We start from the raw sequence: 19,144 nt of genomic DNA on the forward strand, positions 1-19,144 counted from the left end.
GCTCAGTTCTAGTTTTTTGTGCTACAACTTTACTTCTATGTCGAACAAAGTTTTTCAAAATTCAGGGAGAGATCAATCCTCCTGTTGTCCTCATCTACGGGCACCAAAAAATATTGTTCCCTTGTCTGACAAAAAAATCCCAAAATTCAGCAAAAAAAATTTCTGTAAATATCAGTAAAACATTAGAAGCTTTACTGATATCTATGTAATCACTGGATATTTTGGGGGATTTTTTTTGGGAAGATTTTTACTCATCTTTTCAATTTTCTTGCCAAATTTGGGGGATTTTTTTTAAAATAAAAATTTTAAGGGAAACTTTTAAGGAATTATTGGAATTTTCAGAAATTTGGGAAATTTTTGGATTTTTTTCAGACAAGTAAACAATATTTTTTGGTGCCCGTAAATGAAGACAACAGGACGGTTAAGAGAAGGTGAAGAAACACTGTTGGTGTCAATGTTTGTTCTTTAATCTTCGATGAGCATCACACACACGGACAGGTTTCAACAGAAAAAGTGTTCCAGTTCTTCACAGTATTGCATTTTTGCACAGTGATTTACAGACTACAGAGTTCTTGAGTGAAGGCACAAAACTAGAGATTACTTCTGCAAACGAAATCCCTACGGACAGACGCCATGACCTCAAGGATATCAAACAAACTCGGCCAAACAAAAAACATTAGGTTGTTTTTTTTTTTATTTTTTACACAACATAAAACTTGGTCTCTACTGACTCACGCCAAGAAAAGGTAGTAGTGTCTTAACCAAACTGACATTGACTCCAGTTAGGATGCTTTTCTTTCATTCTTTCAGAGCCGAAACACTTCCAAACACAGAGAAGATAAAGTTTATTTCCAACGCCGTGCATGAGCTCCGCTGATTGTCCGCTGTTCAACCCTCCAACAGCTCCAAGACAAGTGCTCTGTGTTGGTTTAGTGCAACTTTCCTTCAAACACCAGTAAAATAGACCTCACTCTGCTACAAAAGTACACATAGTAGTAGAAGATAACAGGATTTTAGAAGAATTTTGCTTTTTTTGCTACATATGAAGCATGCTTTCACAGTAACACAATAGCTACATATGTAGTAGTAGTAGTAGCAGTAGTAGTAGTAGTAGTAGTGGTAGTAGTCGGGCTGCTTCATGCATCCAAACACACAACAGGAAGCACTGGACACTGATGCTGCTGTTTGCATAAAAAAACCCACAAAAATAAAGGTTTTTAAGGACTAAAACTTTGGACCAACAACGAACCCTCAAACATCTTGTAACTGAAGGAATTTTGCAGGAAAAATGGTCGTTTATGTCAGCCGGTTGATGTCAAAGACAAGTAAACAGTTATGAGAAACATCTAAAATAACTTATTTCTGCTAAAGCAGGGGTGTCAAACGTGAGGCCCGCGGGCCAAAACTGGGCCACCAGAGGGTGCAATCCGGCCCAACTTTGTAAAATGTAAAAATTCCAGGGAAGACATTAACTGCAGATTGGAAAATTATAAAACTGTAAATTTAAAATAATTTCTAGACCATGACAAGTTGTTTTGATCATAAAGTAAAATACTAGCTTGCGCATTGTTCTTTTATCGTTTTGTGTCTCATTTTTGTAACACTTTATCTTGTTTTTTTGTCTGACTTTTGTCGTTTGTCTCGTTTTTGTCGTTTTGTTTCTCGTTTTTTGTTGCTTTGCATTTCCTTGTCTCGCTTGTGTTTTTTTGTCTTATTTTTGCCATTTTGTTTTGCTTCATTCGTTGTTTTGTGCATCATTTTTGTCATTTTGTGGGGGGGGGTTTGTCTTGCTTGTGTTGTTAGTCTATTTTTTTGTCGTTTTGTTTCTCGCTTTTGTCATTTTTTGTCTCATTTTTGTCATTTGTCCATTTTTTTGCTGTCTAATTTTTTATCTTTTTTTGTTTCATGTCGTTTGTCTCATTTCGTTTCTGACTTTTGTCGTTTTGTGTCTCATTTTTGTAATATTTTGTCATTTTAGCTGTTTTTTTCTTTTTTGTCTGACTTTTTGCGTTTAAAGTAAAATATTAGCTCATTCAGTTCCAGATAGCTGTGACTAAATGTTGTGTTCTTTTGTAGAAACTCTGTGATCTGTAAGTTGTAATGTGTAAATGATAAACTAAGGCTGAATGTTGCTGAAATTGAATTTATTTTCCTTAACAAATTTCAGGTTGTTCATGATGTTTTGTAAAAAGATAATTCCTTAAGACTGAACATTTTCACTTTTATTTTTTTGCACTAAAACAAAGGAAAAATGTGGAGTTGTGGTTATTTATAGGTTATTATGCTGTGATTTTACTGGCCATTAGAGATCAAATTGGCTGAATGTGGCTCCTGAACTAAGATGAGTTTGACACCCCTGTGCTAAAGAATGCAAACTCAGCTTCTGATACTTACTTTTTCCACAGAAGAATACTGCATCTGTTGATATTTTTGCTCCATAAACTGATAAAAAGTCATGTGTCAAAGAGGATCAAATGTTGTTCCACAGTATAAAGTGAATTTTTCCCTTGATATAGTGAAAAAATCTATTGAATTTCAATTTTGCCATTGAATCGTAAGCCTTTTACAACAGTTAACGATGTATTTTAATGTGGGTCAGAGTTCTTTCATTGTTGGTTAACTGAAAATTCTGAACACAAACTGAACATCTATTGGTCCTTGCTCAGAAAAATGGGGTTTTTACTTGACAGCAGCAGTCCGACTTGGTGTTAGATCAGCAGTGCTTAAATATTCTGAATTCACTCTGAGATACTCAGTGGGCAGCTTGTCCAAATTTATCTGGATCAGCCTTTTTAATGTATTAAGAAGCAGCAGAATGTAAACCTGCTGAAATCAGAGTTAACCTCATATTCAAGATTGTTCGATATTCATATCCGACTCGGTTTATTAAACCAATGAAAAACGATGCATTTACAACATTTGGCTTTAAAATATTGCAGTTAATCTGAAACAAAACAGTCTCTGAAAGCCCTGGAAGCTCAGTTCACCAAGATCTGATGATTAATGCCAATTAGAACTTGGAATTTGATCCACTAACTACAAACAGCTAGAGAATAGAAGAACATCGTCTGCATACAGTAATGTCTCAGCAGTGGAATCCTGCACCTTTAGGGTTTTAATTAATTAAATAAAACAGTTACATGTTATGAAGTACCAGAAGTACCATCCAGAAGTTTCCAGAACTTGCAGACAACCTGTTAAAATAAAAAGACGATTTGTGTGCGACCCAGATAAATATTCTGCCCAGTTTAAGTACCGCAGGACTACTACTTCCACTTGACAACACGTAACAGCTTCGTATATAAAATATCTATTAACACTGTCAACGAAACCCAAACCAACGACAGCAAAGATACATTTTACACCAAATACCGTCTTTTACATTTACATTCTTATCATTGGATGAGTGCAAAAATGTAAACAGGCCGTACAGAACGATGTGGACAGAGGAATGATTCTATTTAACAAGCCGTCATGAGTGGGTTTAGTTTACTGCAGATGGACTGTTTATGCATTCACGGCACTGTAAGTCACTTTGGACGAAAGCACGTCATTCATTTGTGATCGGAGAATCTCCACCCGTTTTTCTGTGTGAATGAGCGCGAGTTTAAGCCGAGACCAGAGTCAGGCCTTAAAGCTCAGCATCTCTTCAGTGTGAGCTTTAACTCAGAGTACATTCGTTATGTGTGGCGTTCTCCAGACCTGAGTCAAACTGCCCCTGCATGAACATCTGGCTTTAACCGGAGACGCAGTGGAGGTAAAACACGACAACGGAAATGTTTTCTTCTTGCAGCTTTTCACTACAAACAGCGGAGGCAGAGAGAAACTGCCAGGCTTCACCAAAAGTGATGATGTTTTACTGACATTCAGCCCACAAAGCTAGTGCAATCTGGTTTTAAAATGTTTAAAAAAATGTCCAAAATACGTTTCACAAAGACCATTTTCCAAGCTTTCATGTCATTATGCTTGGATTAGTGATATGCCCAAAGAAATCAGGTCTGTATTTTTTATGTTGTCAGCTCCAAGCTCATTGGTTCTGAGTACATCTTTAAAAGCAGCTCACAAGACAGGCAAAGTGTGCATTTGTTGGGACTATTTTCAGCGGTGGATTAATCCCCAGTTTGTGCTCTGGTGAGTATTTGGGGCAGCAGGACGGTCAAACAAAACACAAACTGTCCAGCTGTAAGTTCTGGGCTATTTTCAGGGTAATTTCACTACCTTTAAGGTCCTATCAAGGTCATAATGAGGGTAAATTGTTGAGGCGGCATTTGGTTTAAGAACAGTCTTCCACCGTTTGATATGGTAAAACTTGCCAATTTTTAATAGTAGCCTTTAATATCCAGGTGAAAAATATCAGTACGAAAAAGTCTTGGTTTTATAAGTATCTCACCATGAAATGCTGTCAGTACAGATATCTTTTCATAATTGTTTTGGATGATTGTGTGGAGTCTGTCATTATTAGAACCATGGTAATGGGATACTGTGTGTAAAAAAAAAAAAAAAAAAAAAAAAAAAAAAGTGTTATTTCAAATGTGTTTAAAGGTATCCAAATGCAGTTGTCTACTTGTAGAACCAGACTAAAGTAACTATGACTAAATTTGATATAAATTCAAAATTGCTTTTTGTGGCTATACTTATCAACCACTCAGAGTAATGGATGAACCATGATGGGGAGATGAAGCCATAGAAAAAGGGTATCTCCACCAGTCCTGAGCAATGGAACCAACTGAAGTACCAGATTTCAGAAATTAACAATGCCATTAAGAGAGTATAGCCATTCCTTTCAGTGTTATCTGTTGAACTAATTGAACATGTTGGCCAGTTAGTTTTGTCAACTAGCATCAATGGAAAATCGAGTCGTATGGTTGAAGATGATATGCGGCAATACCTATAAAGCGATGTAACTGAGAAGAAGTTAATTTGAATACAAAGATGTTTGTTTTCATTGTTGTTGGAGCTAGGCTAGCAGTTTCTCCCTGCTTCCAGGCACTGTGCAGAGGTACGCTAACAGACCTGAGCCTCCATTTTGCTGTCCAACTTTGGAGAAGATGGGGAAAAAAAATGTTGTGCTGTTCCTTTAAAGGAAGATGGACAGTTGTGAAAACAACAACAAAAAGTGGGTTTTACTCGCCACAGCATCTCCGGTTTAATCCTGTTTTGGTTGGCGAGTAAAGATCGACAACATGCCAGCTGCCTTAAAGCGAAACCAAAATATTGCTGCTATTTTGTGTTGATGACATCATTGGCACCACGGATGACCAAGCTGAGAGCAGAACCAGCCCTAGCATCTACTAAAGCATGGCTCCATGACAGTCCAAAGGCACTTTTCCACTAGCACCTACTCGGCTCGACTTAGCTTGACTCGACTTAACTATACTCGACTTGACTCAGTTTAGGTCGTTTTCCACTACAGTTGAGCACCACTTCATCGTGGGTGGAGTCACAAAACGCTCACCGTCCCCCAACATGGTCTTGAATAATGCAGCGGTGGAGTCGAGGCCACTCTCCTCCCGTTGCTTGCCAGTCGGTGCCTGTAAACGGCATCCATTTGGCTAAACCACTTCCAACACCTTCGATTTAATGCACTCTGGTCGTTTTGGTCGTTGATGGACCGATAGTCACTTTGGAGCTTTTTCAGCTTCTCCCGACACTGTTTCATTGTCCTGCTGTAGCTGTGGGCCGCCATCCGTTCAGAGACCTCCTGATATAGTTTCTCATTGTGAGTTGCGCCGTCCAGCTCCCTCTGTATTCTTTGGTCCATCACCCAAGACAGAAAAGTCCCAACCTCTTCATTCACCCACGGTACAGGTCTTGCATGTCGTCACTCCCTGTCCCATCAGTGGCCTGCACTCTGTAGACGTCACATTCTCGGCTCGACTCAGCTCGCTTGGAACCCCAGCCGAGGAGGTACTAAAATAGTAGCTGGTACCAGGTACTACGTCCTGATGGAAAACCTCACAACCCGAGTAGAGTTGAGCCGAGTAGGCGCTAGTGGAAAAGACAGCAGCACCTGGGCTTTGTGAAATACGTCCTCACATGGGCAAGCAAGAGGCAGGATCTTGGCTTCACTTTTGTGCAGTGGAAGGAAGTAGTGATATGTTGTCCATCTTTAAATACGTGGGTAACTGGCTACACAGGACCAAGTCAACATATCTATAGCTTTTTCTCTCTATGTACAATTACTAGACAGTGAATTGGTCCTAATGTAGCGACCCACTGTTCAAACACAAGCCAGGAATTACATGTAAAACATATCTGACCCAAGTCTGGTGTCATCCAACTCCAGTCTGTGCTTTACAAACCGAATCCCAGCTGAGACGACGCTACGCAACACTTCCTTTAAGCAATATTAGATTATCAATTGATCTAACGATTGGACCAACGCCGGTGGAAGAACCAGAACTCACTGGTGGGATTACATATCTCATCTGACCTGGGAACACCTCAGATTCCCCAGGAGGAACTAGAGGACATTGCTAGAAATGTTTACCTTCTGCCACTTAAAGCCAACACAGAATAAGCAAAAGAAAACAGATGGATTGATTGAATGAGCAATCCACATTTTAACAACTTTTGCTAATCAAGCCCTTTTCAGACTTAAACCACGAAACATTGTTGGTTTTGTCCATCCGTTAAAGTGACGGCATTCTGTCATTGAGACAGAGGTCCTTAGATTAGAAGTTATGCATTATGCACAATAGCACAATAACAAACAAAAGACTAAATTTAGGCTAAAAGCAGCTTTTTAAAGTTGAGTTAATTCATGATTGTGTGATGATAATCTACACTACTTTTCAAAAGTTTGGGGTCATCCAGGCAATTTCATGTTTTCCATGAAAACTCACACTTCTATTCATGTGCTAACATAAATAAAATCATCAATGAGCCTTCAACACCATCAGCTAACACAATGTAGCATTAGAACACAGGAGTGATGGAAATGAGCCTCTGTACCCCTATGGAGATATTCCATTAAAAAGCCTCATTCAGACGTGAAACCAACAAGCTGAGAAGCTGTCAGACTAACAGAGACGAGCCCAAGTCTGAAAAGGGTCCTCGGAGTTTAATTAACCGAAACATACTAGATATTTTTGTTTAGTCACTAGTCAGAATTTTATGGATGTCTGTTAAATAATGCATCATCTTTACTGTACACAAACTGCTGGGCATACTATAGGTGTACAGCCATGTCCCAAAGGTCATTCTGAGTAGGAAAAGTCCTGCAAAGGTGAAGAGTTGGAAAGCAACGGAGACCAGGTTCTCCTCCTTGAGGCAGAACTGGGAGGACCCACGGAGCTAAAAAAATGAACATGGAGCTGTCACTGTGGGAGTATCGTGGTTTGGGTGCAGCAGGTAAAGACTACAACCAAGATCATCCAAACTCTACACTACCGTTTGGGGTCACCCAGACAATGTGATGTTTTCAATGAAAGCTCACACTTTTATTCATGTGCTAACATAATTGCACAGGGGTTTTCTAATCATCAATGAGCCTTTCAACACCATTAGCTAACACAATGTAGCATTAGAGCACATGAGTGATGGTTGCTGGAAATGTTCCTCTGTACCTCTATGGAGATATTCCATTAAAAATCAGCTGTTTCCAGCTACAATAGTCATTTACCACATTAACAATGTCTATACTGGATTTATCATTCATTTCATGCTATCTTCATTGAAAAAAGTTGCTTTTCTTTCAAAAATAAGGACATTTCTAAGTGACCCCAAATTGTTGAATGGTAGCGTATAGACAGAGCTGAGCTATAGTTGGGTAATTAAGCTATGATCGGACAATCGTTGCTTAGCAGAGGGTTTTTTAGCAAATTATCAAGACGGTCACAGGCAACGATTTGGGTTTGAAAGCACAGACTGAGATCCAGTAACTGGACTGATCAGGAGCTTCTGGCCGGGATTGGACCACAGGAGAGGACGTGTCATCAGGAGTCTCTTTCTGTACAACTACAGCAGCTCGTTTCTGTGATCAAATCTCAACTTTAAATCAGCAGATGAACACAAAAAAATCCCCACTTTCTTACCTGAAGTTACCTTAAAACACAGAGTAGAGGATTCAGAACGCAAGATTACAATTTAAACTTCACGTGTGCTGACAAAAGACAACAACTCCTACTGAGAAAGAACCCAGTGTGACATTTAAAAAGTAACTTTCAGTGTAAAAATCTATGGAAAAGTACCAAAATATGAAATTAAAGTACTAATACGATTTAAATTCAATGTGATGCCAGTGCAGTAATATTCTTTACTGCTTTACCCTGTTAGAAAGTGTGAGCTACAGTGATGTGCGATGAGTTTTAGGGCTCATTTATGGAAGATTTTTTCATTTATTTTCCAAGTGAAACTGCATCTCTTAGTCTGATTAATAGATATAATTACATAAAGAGATAATTTCACATAGAACTCATTCAAAGTGCATATTTTAGGTGGAATTTTACATAAGGATGGAAAAACTGAATATGTTAGATTAATTTTAGAAATTGATCTTGCTCTTTTGGCTCTATGACTATTTTATTTACTTTGACCAACTGATTTTACAGTTTTGTCCTTGTGTTTGTGTTAACGTGTACAACACTTTGGTCAACACAGGTTAGTTTGAAAGATGCGATATATATAAATTGGATTTGAAGACATATAACTTCTGTTTTTATCCTAAATTTTTGGACTGTTGCTAGCTTTTTAGCAACTAATGGCACAAAATTTTTAATTTCTTTTGACTTTATAACTTGCTAACAAATGTTAAAAAAAAAAAAAAAAAGTTGGGTTTTGTAAGCAGACGTCAGATGAGGCTGAGCAGACTTACTTACATTTATCCGTTTCAAATGTCCTAAAGGTGACCGTGCAGTACTTTTCCACAGGTTAACACACTGGATTAAAGTCCTTGTGTGATGCAGCGTTGCCCCAGACAACACTCCCTCTCCCTGGTCTGTCTACAGCTCTAGCTTTCATACCCCGTGGACCGGCGCCGCTGGTGGTTCCAGATGTCGTCTCTGTGCTCGGGCCGGCAGAACAGCCTGGACGACTGGGCCAGGCGCTCCCGGTGCTCCCGCTCCAGGTCCCGGTCGCCACCCGGTTTGGAGGACGGATGACGGCCACCGAACTGGGAGGAGGACGGAGTTCTGTTGTCGAGGAAACCAGAGGAGGAGAGCTGACCTCCTGCCGACCTGGAAACCAGAAGAGGAAGTAGGTTGTTGTTGTTTGTTATAAACCCCCACAACTTAGAGATGAAACCAGCGACTCTAAAGATGCAGTGAATGATCATAAATTCATGTAAAAACCTCCTTCTAGGATTACGAAGTCAGTGCCACTTTCCTACACACAAGAAACCACAACTACCCCTGGTTTGTGTCCATCGAGAAGCTACACTGCCCATCCCAAAAAAAAGTTGAACACTCTAATATTTCATTGGACCGCCTTTAGATCTGAGAACGACACTCATTCACTGTGGCATCGTTTCCATAAGCTCCTGCAACGTCACAGCATTTATTTCTGTCCAGAGTTGGATTAATTTTCTAAGATCTTATATTGATGATGGGAGAGTCGGACAAAGTCTTCTCCAGAACACCCCAAAGATCCTCAGTGGGGCTGAGGTCTGGACTCTGTGGAGGACAATCCATCTCATGCTCCCTGATCCATTCATTCTCAATGTGACCCCATGAATCCTGGCATCATCACCTTGGAACAAGAAGAAAAACTCCACTGATGGAAAGACCTGGTCATTCAGTATCTTCAGGTAATCAGCTGACCTCATTCTTTGGAAACATAACGTTGAACCTGACCAATCCCAGATCATAACTCTAACCCCCACAGGCTGGTAGACACTAGCCATGATGAGTTCATCACTTCATCTGCCTCTCTTCTTACCCTGATGCCCCCATCACTCTGGAACAGGGTAACTCTGGACTCATCAGACCACATGACCTTCTTCCATTGCTCCAGAGTCCAATCTTTATGCTACGTTTTCTTTTTTTTAGAGCTACAGCTGTTTAGTCCCAATCCTTTAAGTTTCCTTCACATCGCACTTGTGGAAATATTCTTACTTTCACTATTAAACAGCTGTGAATTTTACTGTTGATTTCCTACAATCATCTAAGAGTTTCTTCCCACCACATTTGTTCCTGGAAGATGATAGTTCTCCACTATCCTTCAGGTTTTAATAATGTGTTGGATGGTTCTTAACCTGATTTTAGTAGTTTCATAAATCTCCCTAGTTGTTTTCTTTGCTTGATGCAGGCCAATAATTTGACCCTTCTGAGACAGATTAACATCCTTTCCATGACCACAGGATATGTCTTCCAGCATGGTTGTTTTAGAAATGAGAAGCTCCTGCCTGCATCAGCTAGGGTTAAAGAAGTTGTTGTCATCACTGCAGTAATTATCCAATGGAAGGCTCTTAACTATTTGATTTGTTAAGTCCAGGTGGTGATGTTTTTTGGACAGACAGTGCATATTTGGGGGTTATTCCACATTTATAAAGTAAAGACACAAAATTAGGTTAATTTGACTTCCACAATGTATATAGATGTACAAAGAACTGCTCTTTTGATCATAAAAAGGCTTAAAGATAAACTTCTCTTATGGAAACATCCAGGCCAAACGTATCCAGTCATGTAATTAGGCTTTTTAGCTGTGACTTTAGCATTTTAAACAACTTAGCAATGCATAAAATAAAATTTTAGAATGTATAATATATTTTTTTGAATGCACAAAATGAAGTTTTTGTACTATAATCTTGTAACCGAAATAAAACCATTCATTCATTCACATAAGTTGCTCAAGGACCATGAAAAGGCTCAAAATCCAACAATTCTTTGTCATTTTTAGGATTTATGTCTCTGATAAATTGTGTAATATTCTTTATTTTGTAGGGGCAGCATGCCTTTTAAACCTGCCAGCGGGTTTTGAGGTTCAGAGTCTTAATTACTTTTAACAATTAAATCAATAAAATATGTAAAAACAAACTAAATAACAAAAAAACACAAACAAAAGAGGACACTACTTGGATCACTCTGCAGGAAAGAAACACACCTCACACAGAGGGAAACTAGTAATCCCACTGCAGCCACTGAGTGGAAGGACAAAGTGTGACATGCTGAGCGATGAATGAAACATGACGACAACATGGAGATCTGACAGACGACACAAGAATCCTCCTGCATGATTCAGCAGCCGCCCCGTCACCTTCTGGCTTTGATTCAGACCAGCAGCAGGTTATCTGGTCTGTTAGAGGACGATTCCTGCTGAGCAATGAGCCCTCTAACTACCAGATCTGACGAGTTCATCAGGAGCAGCGGCTGGTTTTCTGCTCTAAAACTGAAGCAACTTCCAATAAAACTATGAAATGTGCGAAAGAACAACTAGACATGCAAAACAGGTCTCCTATAGAACTAAAAATATTTTAGGTTTTAGTTTTGTCGAGCCAACTCACAAAAAAAGTCTATGTCAAACTGTCTTTGTAGTTCCCCTTGTAGTTTATTGATTATAGGTCCGCATAGGGTGAAGTCTGGGTCCATTTAGTGACCTGGTGTCTAGTACGTAGTGCATTAAACAAAGCCTCTATTTAGAGAATTGAATATTCCTCGAGGAATTTTAGGAATCGAGTATATCTAATAACTCGAGGAATTGTTTCAGCCCTACTCAGAAAGTGCTTGTTTCTAACTGGAAGTCTCGTTAATTTAAGTCATTTAATAGAGCGGTACTGACCTGCTTTTAGTGATTTTGTGGGGTCCATTATCCGTTTGATGCTGGTGCTGCTGAGGACACAAACACAGTAAAAGGTCAACTTTAAGGCAGCACTTACTACAGCAGTCACAAGAAAACCTCATAATTAAACCAGTTACAGTAAACCGGACCATCCAGGCCAACAATGACTGTTAATATCTCTTGGTTTAAAGTAACAGTGCTCAGTTACAACATTACAAAGAGGCACAAAACTTTCTCAAAATGACAAAAAGGGGAAAAAACTACTAGGAAGTGACACAGAATGACCAAAAATTATCATTAGTGACCACAAAGACATAAAATGACAAAAAAATACAAAAAAGAACCACAAAGCCACAAGAAAGAGACACAAAATAACCCAAAATGAACACAAAAAGTAACTCAAAGTAACTAGAGAGACAAAAAAAAACTGCAGATGTAAAACAATCACACAAAAGGAGACGAAATAAAAATAATGAAAGACATTAAAAGAATCTGAAAATAGACACGAAACAACCCTCTTCCTTCCTCCCTCCTCTCCCCCCTCCTTCCTCATCTTATTCCTCCTCCTCCTCCCTTTCTCATCCTCCTCTTCCTCTTCCCTCCTAATCTGCTTCAGTTCAGATTTTTTTCTAAAAATAACACAAGCTGATCAAATAAACCCTAACTCTAACGCTAAACTGCTCAATGACAACAAAAGTGACTGAAGAAGACACAAAACGACCACCAGGCCTCAACCTGATGGACAATAAACACAAAATGACAAATAAAACACACATAACAACCAAAACAAGTCATATAAAAGCCACTAAGCTATTCATAGAAACACAAACAGCCCCAGACAGAAGGACCTGTTAGTGTCGTACCTTGTAGTGGTTGCACTGAGGCGGGCTGCCGTTCACCTGGTAATACTCCACCAGCCTCTCGGCCAGAGCGATGCGTCTCAGCAGGTTCTCGATGAAGCGCTGGATTCGAACTTTGCCGCACGTCTCCTGCCGAGCTGCCGCCTCCAGAAACTTCTGGATGGTTAAAACCTCCCTGCAGAGCAAAGATGATCGGCTGATTAGATGGAAGGTTCACCTCCAGCTGCTTCATGTCACAGTAAAAACACCAGAACCCACAATGCATCTGGACAGCTGAACAGGAAGTGTGTGTGTTGTGACGGTAGAATCAGATACTCGCCTCTCTCGTCTCTCCAGCTCGTTCTCCGAGGCGTTGAGCTGCTCTCTCAGTGCTGCGATCACCATGACGGCCACGTCCACCTGCCGGCTCAGCGACCGCTCCCTGTCGGCCACTTCCTGCCTCTCCTGGGCCAGATGCTGCGAGTGAGCGCGCTCACACAGCAGCTCCGTGTCCGTCTGGGCCAGCTCGGTGCTAACTTTAGCCAGGCGGCGCTGCATGGTGCTGTCGGCCGCCCGCAGGATGCTGGCCAGCTGCCGGCGCACTGCAGCCGAAGCCGCCGCCGTCTCCAGACCAGAGTAGGAGTTCTGCTCTGGTGGACACAGAGGAGACAAGTTAGAGAAGATTTAACACTGGAAGAACGATTACTGATGCTACATGTCACCAGAAAGCAGCTGGTTCTTAAAGAATCTAAAAGTTTTCTGTCTCTATTAGTCATTTTGTATCTTGTGTTTATTTTCAGTCAAGTTCTTATATCATTTTGTGGATTTTGGTGGTCCATCATTTTGAGTTTTTGTGGTTGTTTTGTGTCTTTTTCAGTCACTTTGGATGTCTTTGGTGTAAAACTATAACACAAAGAGACACAAATAACCAAAAACAGCCTCAAAGTGACACAAAATGACAATAAAAAGGACACAAAATAACCAAATTGAGACTGAAAATGATATAAAACAAACACAAAATGACAAAAAAGAACGACCCAGCAGAAGACAAAGACACAAAATGGCCAAAGTGAGACTGAAAATGATATAAAACTAACACAAAGAGACACAAAATAATCTAAAAGACACTGGAAACAATCATAAAGACACAAAACAACCAAAAAAACCTTCAATGACCACAAAGAGATTCAAATGAAACACAAAACAACTACAAAGAGACATAAAAACACCAGTAAAAAGATGGAAAAGAAACACAAAATGATCACAAAGAAACACAAAACAACCAGAGCCTCAATTTTTTTGTTGTAATTGAAAGTTTTTTGTCATTTTTTTCTTCTTTTGGTTATTTTCAGTCACCTTTAGCTCATTTCAGTCAGTTTTAATCTCTTTGTGGTTGTTTTGTTTTGACGCTTTATGGCTTTTTTAAAAATTAATGGATTTTTGGTGTTTCTTTTCCATCATTTGAAGTTTTTGTGGTTGTTTTGTGTCTTTTTCAGTCACTTTGAATCTCTCTGTTAACTCTGAAAGGTGGTTTTGTTGTCATTTTGTGTCGTCTTGTGTCTCTTTTAGAGGATTTTGTGTCTCTTTGATTGTTTCTCTGCTGTCATTTTCAGTCTCTTTTAGGTTGTCTGTTTTCTTCTTCTGGTCAGTTTCTTTTCTTGAAGAACCTCAAATATTAGTTCAGTTTTTTCCTCCTGAAGCTTTGAGGGTTATTGATGCTACATAAGAACAGAAACTGGAACGCACCGACCAAGTCCAGGTCCAGGTCCAGGTCCAGGTCTGGGTCCGGTGGGGGTCCGAGGGAAGCCGGGGAAGGGAAGGGGAGGTGGTGGTGGTTGATGTGGTGGTGGTCTGACTTTCTGTTGGACATTTTCACGTCCTCTTCAGTTCTGCTTCCACCTCTCCCTTCACCATCATCGTCCTCATCTTCTTCATCTGCCACATCTTCATCCTCGGTCCCCGCCTCCTCTTCATCGTCCTCCTCCTCCTCAGCCTGCGTCCCCACCCCTACGCTCTGGGTTCGCCTCCTGACGGAGCTGTAGGAGGGCAGGTAGCCGCTGTCCCTGCTGTCGCTGAGGGAACGGATGTGAGGCGGCCGGGCGGCGCTCTGCTGCCCCCTGCGGGTCGGGAGGCTCATGTCGTGCCAGGGGATGGCCGCTGTCAGCGGGTCGGGCAGCTTGCCGGTGATGCTGAAGCCGCCGGTGACGACGTCCGGCGAGCGGTACGAGTGTCGGTACTCCAGGTGGGCGCGGAGGGAAGCCAGGCTGCGGAAACGTTCCTGCTCACCACAGCGAGGGCAGCGGAACGGGAGGTCGCAGGAAGCAGCAGAGTCGGTAACGGCACCGCAGGCCTGACCGTTCCTCTCCAAGAGGAAAGAACCGGAACCTCTGGAACACAACTTCTGCTGCATCACTCCACACCTGGACAAACAAACAACAGAGAGTGAATACACAAAGAAACATGAAATGTAAATGGTAGTTTCTATTTCATTCATTGCCAAAAAAAAAAAAAAAAAAACAATTCAATACAAGAAAAAAAAACTAAAGTTTCCAAACTTCTGAATGAAAGGGAGCAGAAAGAAGAATAAATTGATGTAATCTGTCTTTTTTTTGACTAATTATTCTGATGGCTCTTTTCATTTTGCATCTTTTTTTTTAGTAATTTCATGGCCTTTGTAGTCATTTTGTGCCTTCCTGTCATCATTTTAGGCCTTTTTGTAGTCATTTTATATGTTCTTGTAGTCCTTTTCTGGCTTTTTGTAGTCATTATGAGACTTTTTCTTGTCATTTTGCATCTTTTTCTAGTAATTTCATGGTTTTTGTAGTCATTTTTTGGCTTCTTTTCATCATTTTGGGACTTTTGGTAGACATATTGCATCTTTTCTAGTAATTTCATGGCCTTTGTAGTCATTTTGTGTCTTCTTGTAGTAGAAATAAATCCAGGTTTTAAATCATCAAAATCATTTTTTCTGTATGTACTATTTTAGAATTTTATAAAATTTTAATTATAAACACGTGTATGTCCATTCATCCATTCAGTCGTCAACTAAAATGTATTTAAATTGAAAACTTATTGTGCTACTTGACAAAAATGTTATTAATCACTATTGATTAATTATAAAGCCCCTAATGAATTAATTTTTATAATTGCATCCCACCACTATAAATAAATAATAAATGTAAATAAATTTACAGTGTAACAGCAGCAAATAGAAAAAATGTTTGAGTAAAAAGAGCAGCACACAATGCACACAGTACATAGATATAGATATTTTCTCCTTCTAGAAGAAAAAAACATATTTACAGCAAAATGTCTATGAAGTAGATATAGCTGAGACATATGAACTAGACAGAGGTACAGGACTTTATACTACAGAGAAAAATGAGTCCACAGTCAGTAAAAAAAAACATCCAGAAACTGCTTTTGGTTCAATTCTCTCACCACACTTAACATTAGAATATAATTACATGCACTGCAAACTTCATCTATCCTCCATAAAGTAAAGGAAGTCATCAATGGGCAGAATTTTACTCTTATCAAGATTCAAATTCTGTCTTCTGTAGATATTTTTAAACTTTAATTCAAAGGAATATTTCGATGGCACCTGGTGCAGCTTATGGAAACCTCTGAGGAGATTCAGCTCCGGTTTGAACACAACAGATTGGATATCGGGCTTTTTTAAACCGACCACCTGCAGGTTTATTTGTAGCCAGAACTGTGACCTCTAGTTCAGTTCAGTGGCACGATTAGGGAATTTAGCAAAAGCACAAATAAACCATGGAATGCTCGCTTGCAGACTGGCCTTATTTTCCTCCACTACTTTAAATTGTGGAGATTTATGCACCCAGAAGACATGAAGTGCTTAAATATGATGCTTTATTATAAACTAAAATATTTTGTCACTTAGAAAATGAGGTGTTAAAGTCATTTTAATGCAGTTTTACCAGGTATTCAGTGGCTGCTGCTTCTTAAATACGATGATTTGCTGCTTTGAGCTTGAAAATGTAATAAAAATTAACATAATCTCTAGTAAAATTAAGCTTATATTGATTGTCTTATAATAATTCAACAGTTGCAGATTCTATTTTTCTGCATTGAGGACTTTTATGTTTAATATTTTAAGTACATTTTTCTGACAATACTGACATACATTCACTAGTTTCAGTGTGGAAGTAGCAATTCTACTAAACCATGAGAACAAATCAACAGAAAAAGGTGGAAAAGACTATAAAAAAATAGAATAAAAACGCAAAAACGGCAAAGAGGAGAAAGTGTTGAGATAGGATTATTATTTCTATGTAAATGTAATTTGATTTTGATTTAAATTTCAGTTTTACCCTTCAACTTAAAAGGATGAAATAGCAAAAAAGCTAAAGCATGTCACATTAATTTGCACGATCAAAGCATCATTCAATCTGCTCACTGCTAAAACAAATCACTTTAACACCCTGTATTCTCATGCATTCATTATTCATGCATAATTAATGAAGATATTGTATAAAACGTTGGTTTGCAGTGAAAATGTGTGATTTCCAAGCAGCCAGGAGGACAGATTGACTGACAGCAGGTGACCCGAGTAGGAAAACAGCAGCTTTAATCTGTAAACACACGAACCGAAGCTGCAGAAGAGATTTTAATTCGCAGTTTCCGTTCAGGTTTGGTTCATTTAAATGTGCGTTCGAGCAGCAGAGTAACAGGTCAGCCTGTAGCATCATTAGCCGCTAGCTCTACCTGGCTGCTGCTAGCTGCTTAGCTCACAGAAACCAGCGCTGAATCATTACTGGGCTGGAATCACATTTAACGGCTCGTTCTTACCGTGAGGAGCTTAACGGCGGACCTTCAATCAATCACCGTTACAGCGTGAAGGAGGCATGTCGCAGACGGAGACCGACGGCAGCCCGCATGATGTCATTCATTCAGAGACACACGGAGGACCGGAGTCAAGCTAACGGCTAAACATACAGCCGAGAACCGGTCATCCTTTCAAAATAAAACTACAGGCTAACGGCTAAACGTACAGCAGAGAACCGGTTATCCTTTCAAAATAAAACTACAAGCTAACGGCTAAACATACAGCACAAAACCGGTTATCTTTTCAAAATAAAGCTATAAGCTAACGGCTAAACATACAGCCGAGAACCGGTCATCCTTTCAAAATAAAACGACAGGCTAACGGCTAAACGTACAGCAGAGAACCGGTTATCCTTTCAAAATAAAACTACAAGCTAACGGCTAAACATACAGCACAGAACCGGTTATCTTTTCAAAGTAAAGCTACAAGCTAACGGCTAAACATACAGCCGAGAACCGGTTATCCTTTCAAAATAAAACGACAAGCTAACGGCAACAGATATAGCAGAGGACCGGTTATCTTTTCTAAATAAAGCTACATGTTAACAGCAACAACAGCTACCAAAGTTAAACAAACATTTGTAAAATTAACGCTAACAGTAACCGATACAACTACAACCGGTAATCCTTTCTAAATAAAGCTAAAAACTGGCAGCAACAGATACAGCTACAACTAGTTATCCTTTCTGAAAAAAAGCTACATGCTAACAGCAACAACAGTTACCCACGTCCAACTAGCCTTTTCAATATTAAAGCTAAAAGCTAACAGAAACAGATGCAGCAGAGAACCAGCTGTCTTTTCTAAATAAAGCTAAAACCTAGCAGCAACAACAGTTACCCACGTCCAACCAGCCCTTTCAAAATTAAAGCTAAATGCTCTCAGCAGCAGCAGCTTCAATATACATTTGGTTATCCCTCCTAAATTAAAGCTAAAAGTTAGCACCAACAACTACAACTTCCGGTTGGCCCTTTTTAAATTAAAAATACAACCTAAGTGTTTGATAAGACATGTAATAAATTATTGTTTTTTAACAGTTCATTACTGTAATTCTTAACAATTTGCTGTTGTTTTGCAGATTTTCCTATTTTGTTAATTGATTTTGGTGAGAAAAATCCAATTACTGGCATTAAAATTCTGTAAATGGAGGGAAATTAAGTTGTTACAGCAGCATGGATATTCAACAAAAGGGTAAACAATAAGACAACACCGAATATCAGAGAGTAAAATAAAATAAAATAAAGTAAAATAAGATCTTTAAAAAAAATATAATATTGAAAAAAATCAATAGAGTACACAAAAGTGACAGTATTTTTGTATACAGAAATGTGCAAATGAAGAGAAAATGTGCAATTGAGAATGTGTTTCGATGCGCAAACGACAGAAGAAGGTGCAAATAAATTTATAGTGTTGAGAAAACTTAAATTGTCAGAAATCAGGTTTTACAGAATTCAACACCAACACCATATTTTGTGAACAGCTGATTGAATTTCTGAGTATTGTAGTATTTGAGATGAAAAGACGTTTCTCTGACACTAAAATAATAAATAAAAAAATGTGAAATTAATGCTTTTCCAAATTAAAAATACAATTTAAGGAGAATAAACAACGGGTAGAATTTATTAAAATAGACTATTTTCGTCATACATAGTAATTTTTCTTCCGTGTAGTACTGCGGTACAGCATTTGGGTAAACACCACAGACTGTATAGTAAAAAAAAATGTTTTTATTATAAATATA

General features: G+C 39.2%; 1 protein-coding gene across 2 annotated transcripts; it reads right to left on the reverse strand.

The window, feature by feature from the left end:
- Positions 1-445: 445 nt before the first annotated feature.
- znf365 (zinc finger protein 365) lies at positions 446-17,519 on the reverse strand. 2 transcript variants are annotated; one of them, XM_035944139.2, is made up of 6 exons: positions 17,370-17,519; positions 14,301-14,974; positions 12,895-13,204; positions 12,579-12,750; positions 11,716-11,762; positions 446-9,176 (listed from the first exon to the last, which is right to left on the reverse strand). In XM_035944139.2, exons 2-6 carry the CDS (start codon positions 14,962-14,964, stop codon positions 8,951-8,953), a joined length of 1,419 nt encoding a protein of 472 aa, XP_035800032.1. In that variant the 5' UTR covers positions 14,965-14,974; positions 17,370-17,519; the 3' UTR covers positions 446-8,950. The 2 variants fall into 2 exon arrangements, with proteins under 2 accessions (XP_035800032.1, XP_023117327.1); XM_023261559.3 differs by having other exon boundaries at positions 11,716-11,765.
- Positions 17,520-19,144: the final 1,625 nt, after the last annotated feature.

This window comes from Amphiprion ocellaris, chromosome 16 (genome assembly GCF_022539595.1).
Source record: "Amphiprion ocellaris isolate individual 3 ecotype Okinawa chromosome 16, ASM2253959v1, whole genome shotgun sequence".
Classification (NCBI taxonomy): domain Eukaryota; kingdom Metazoa; phylum Chordata; class Actinopteri; family Pomacentridae; genus Amphiprion; species Amphiprion ocellaris.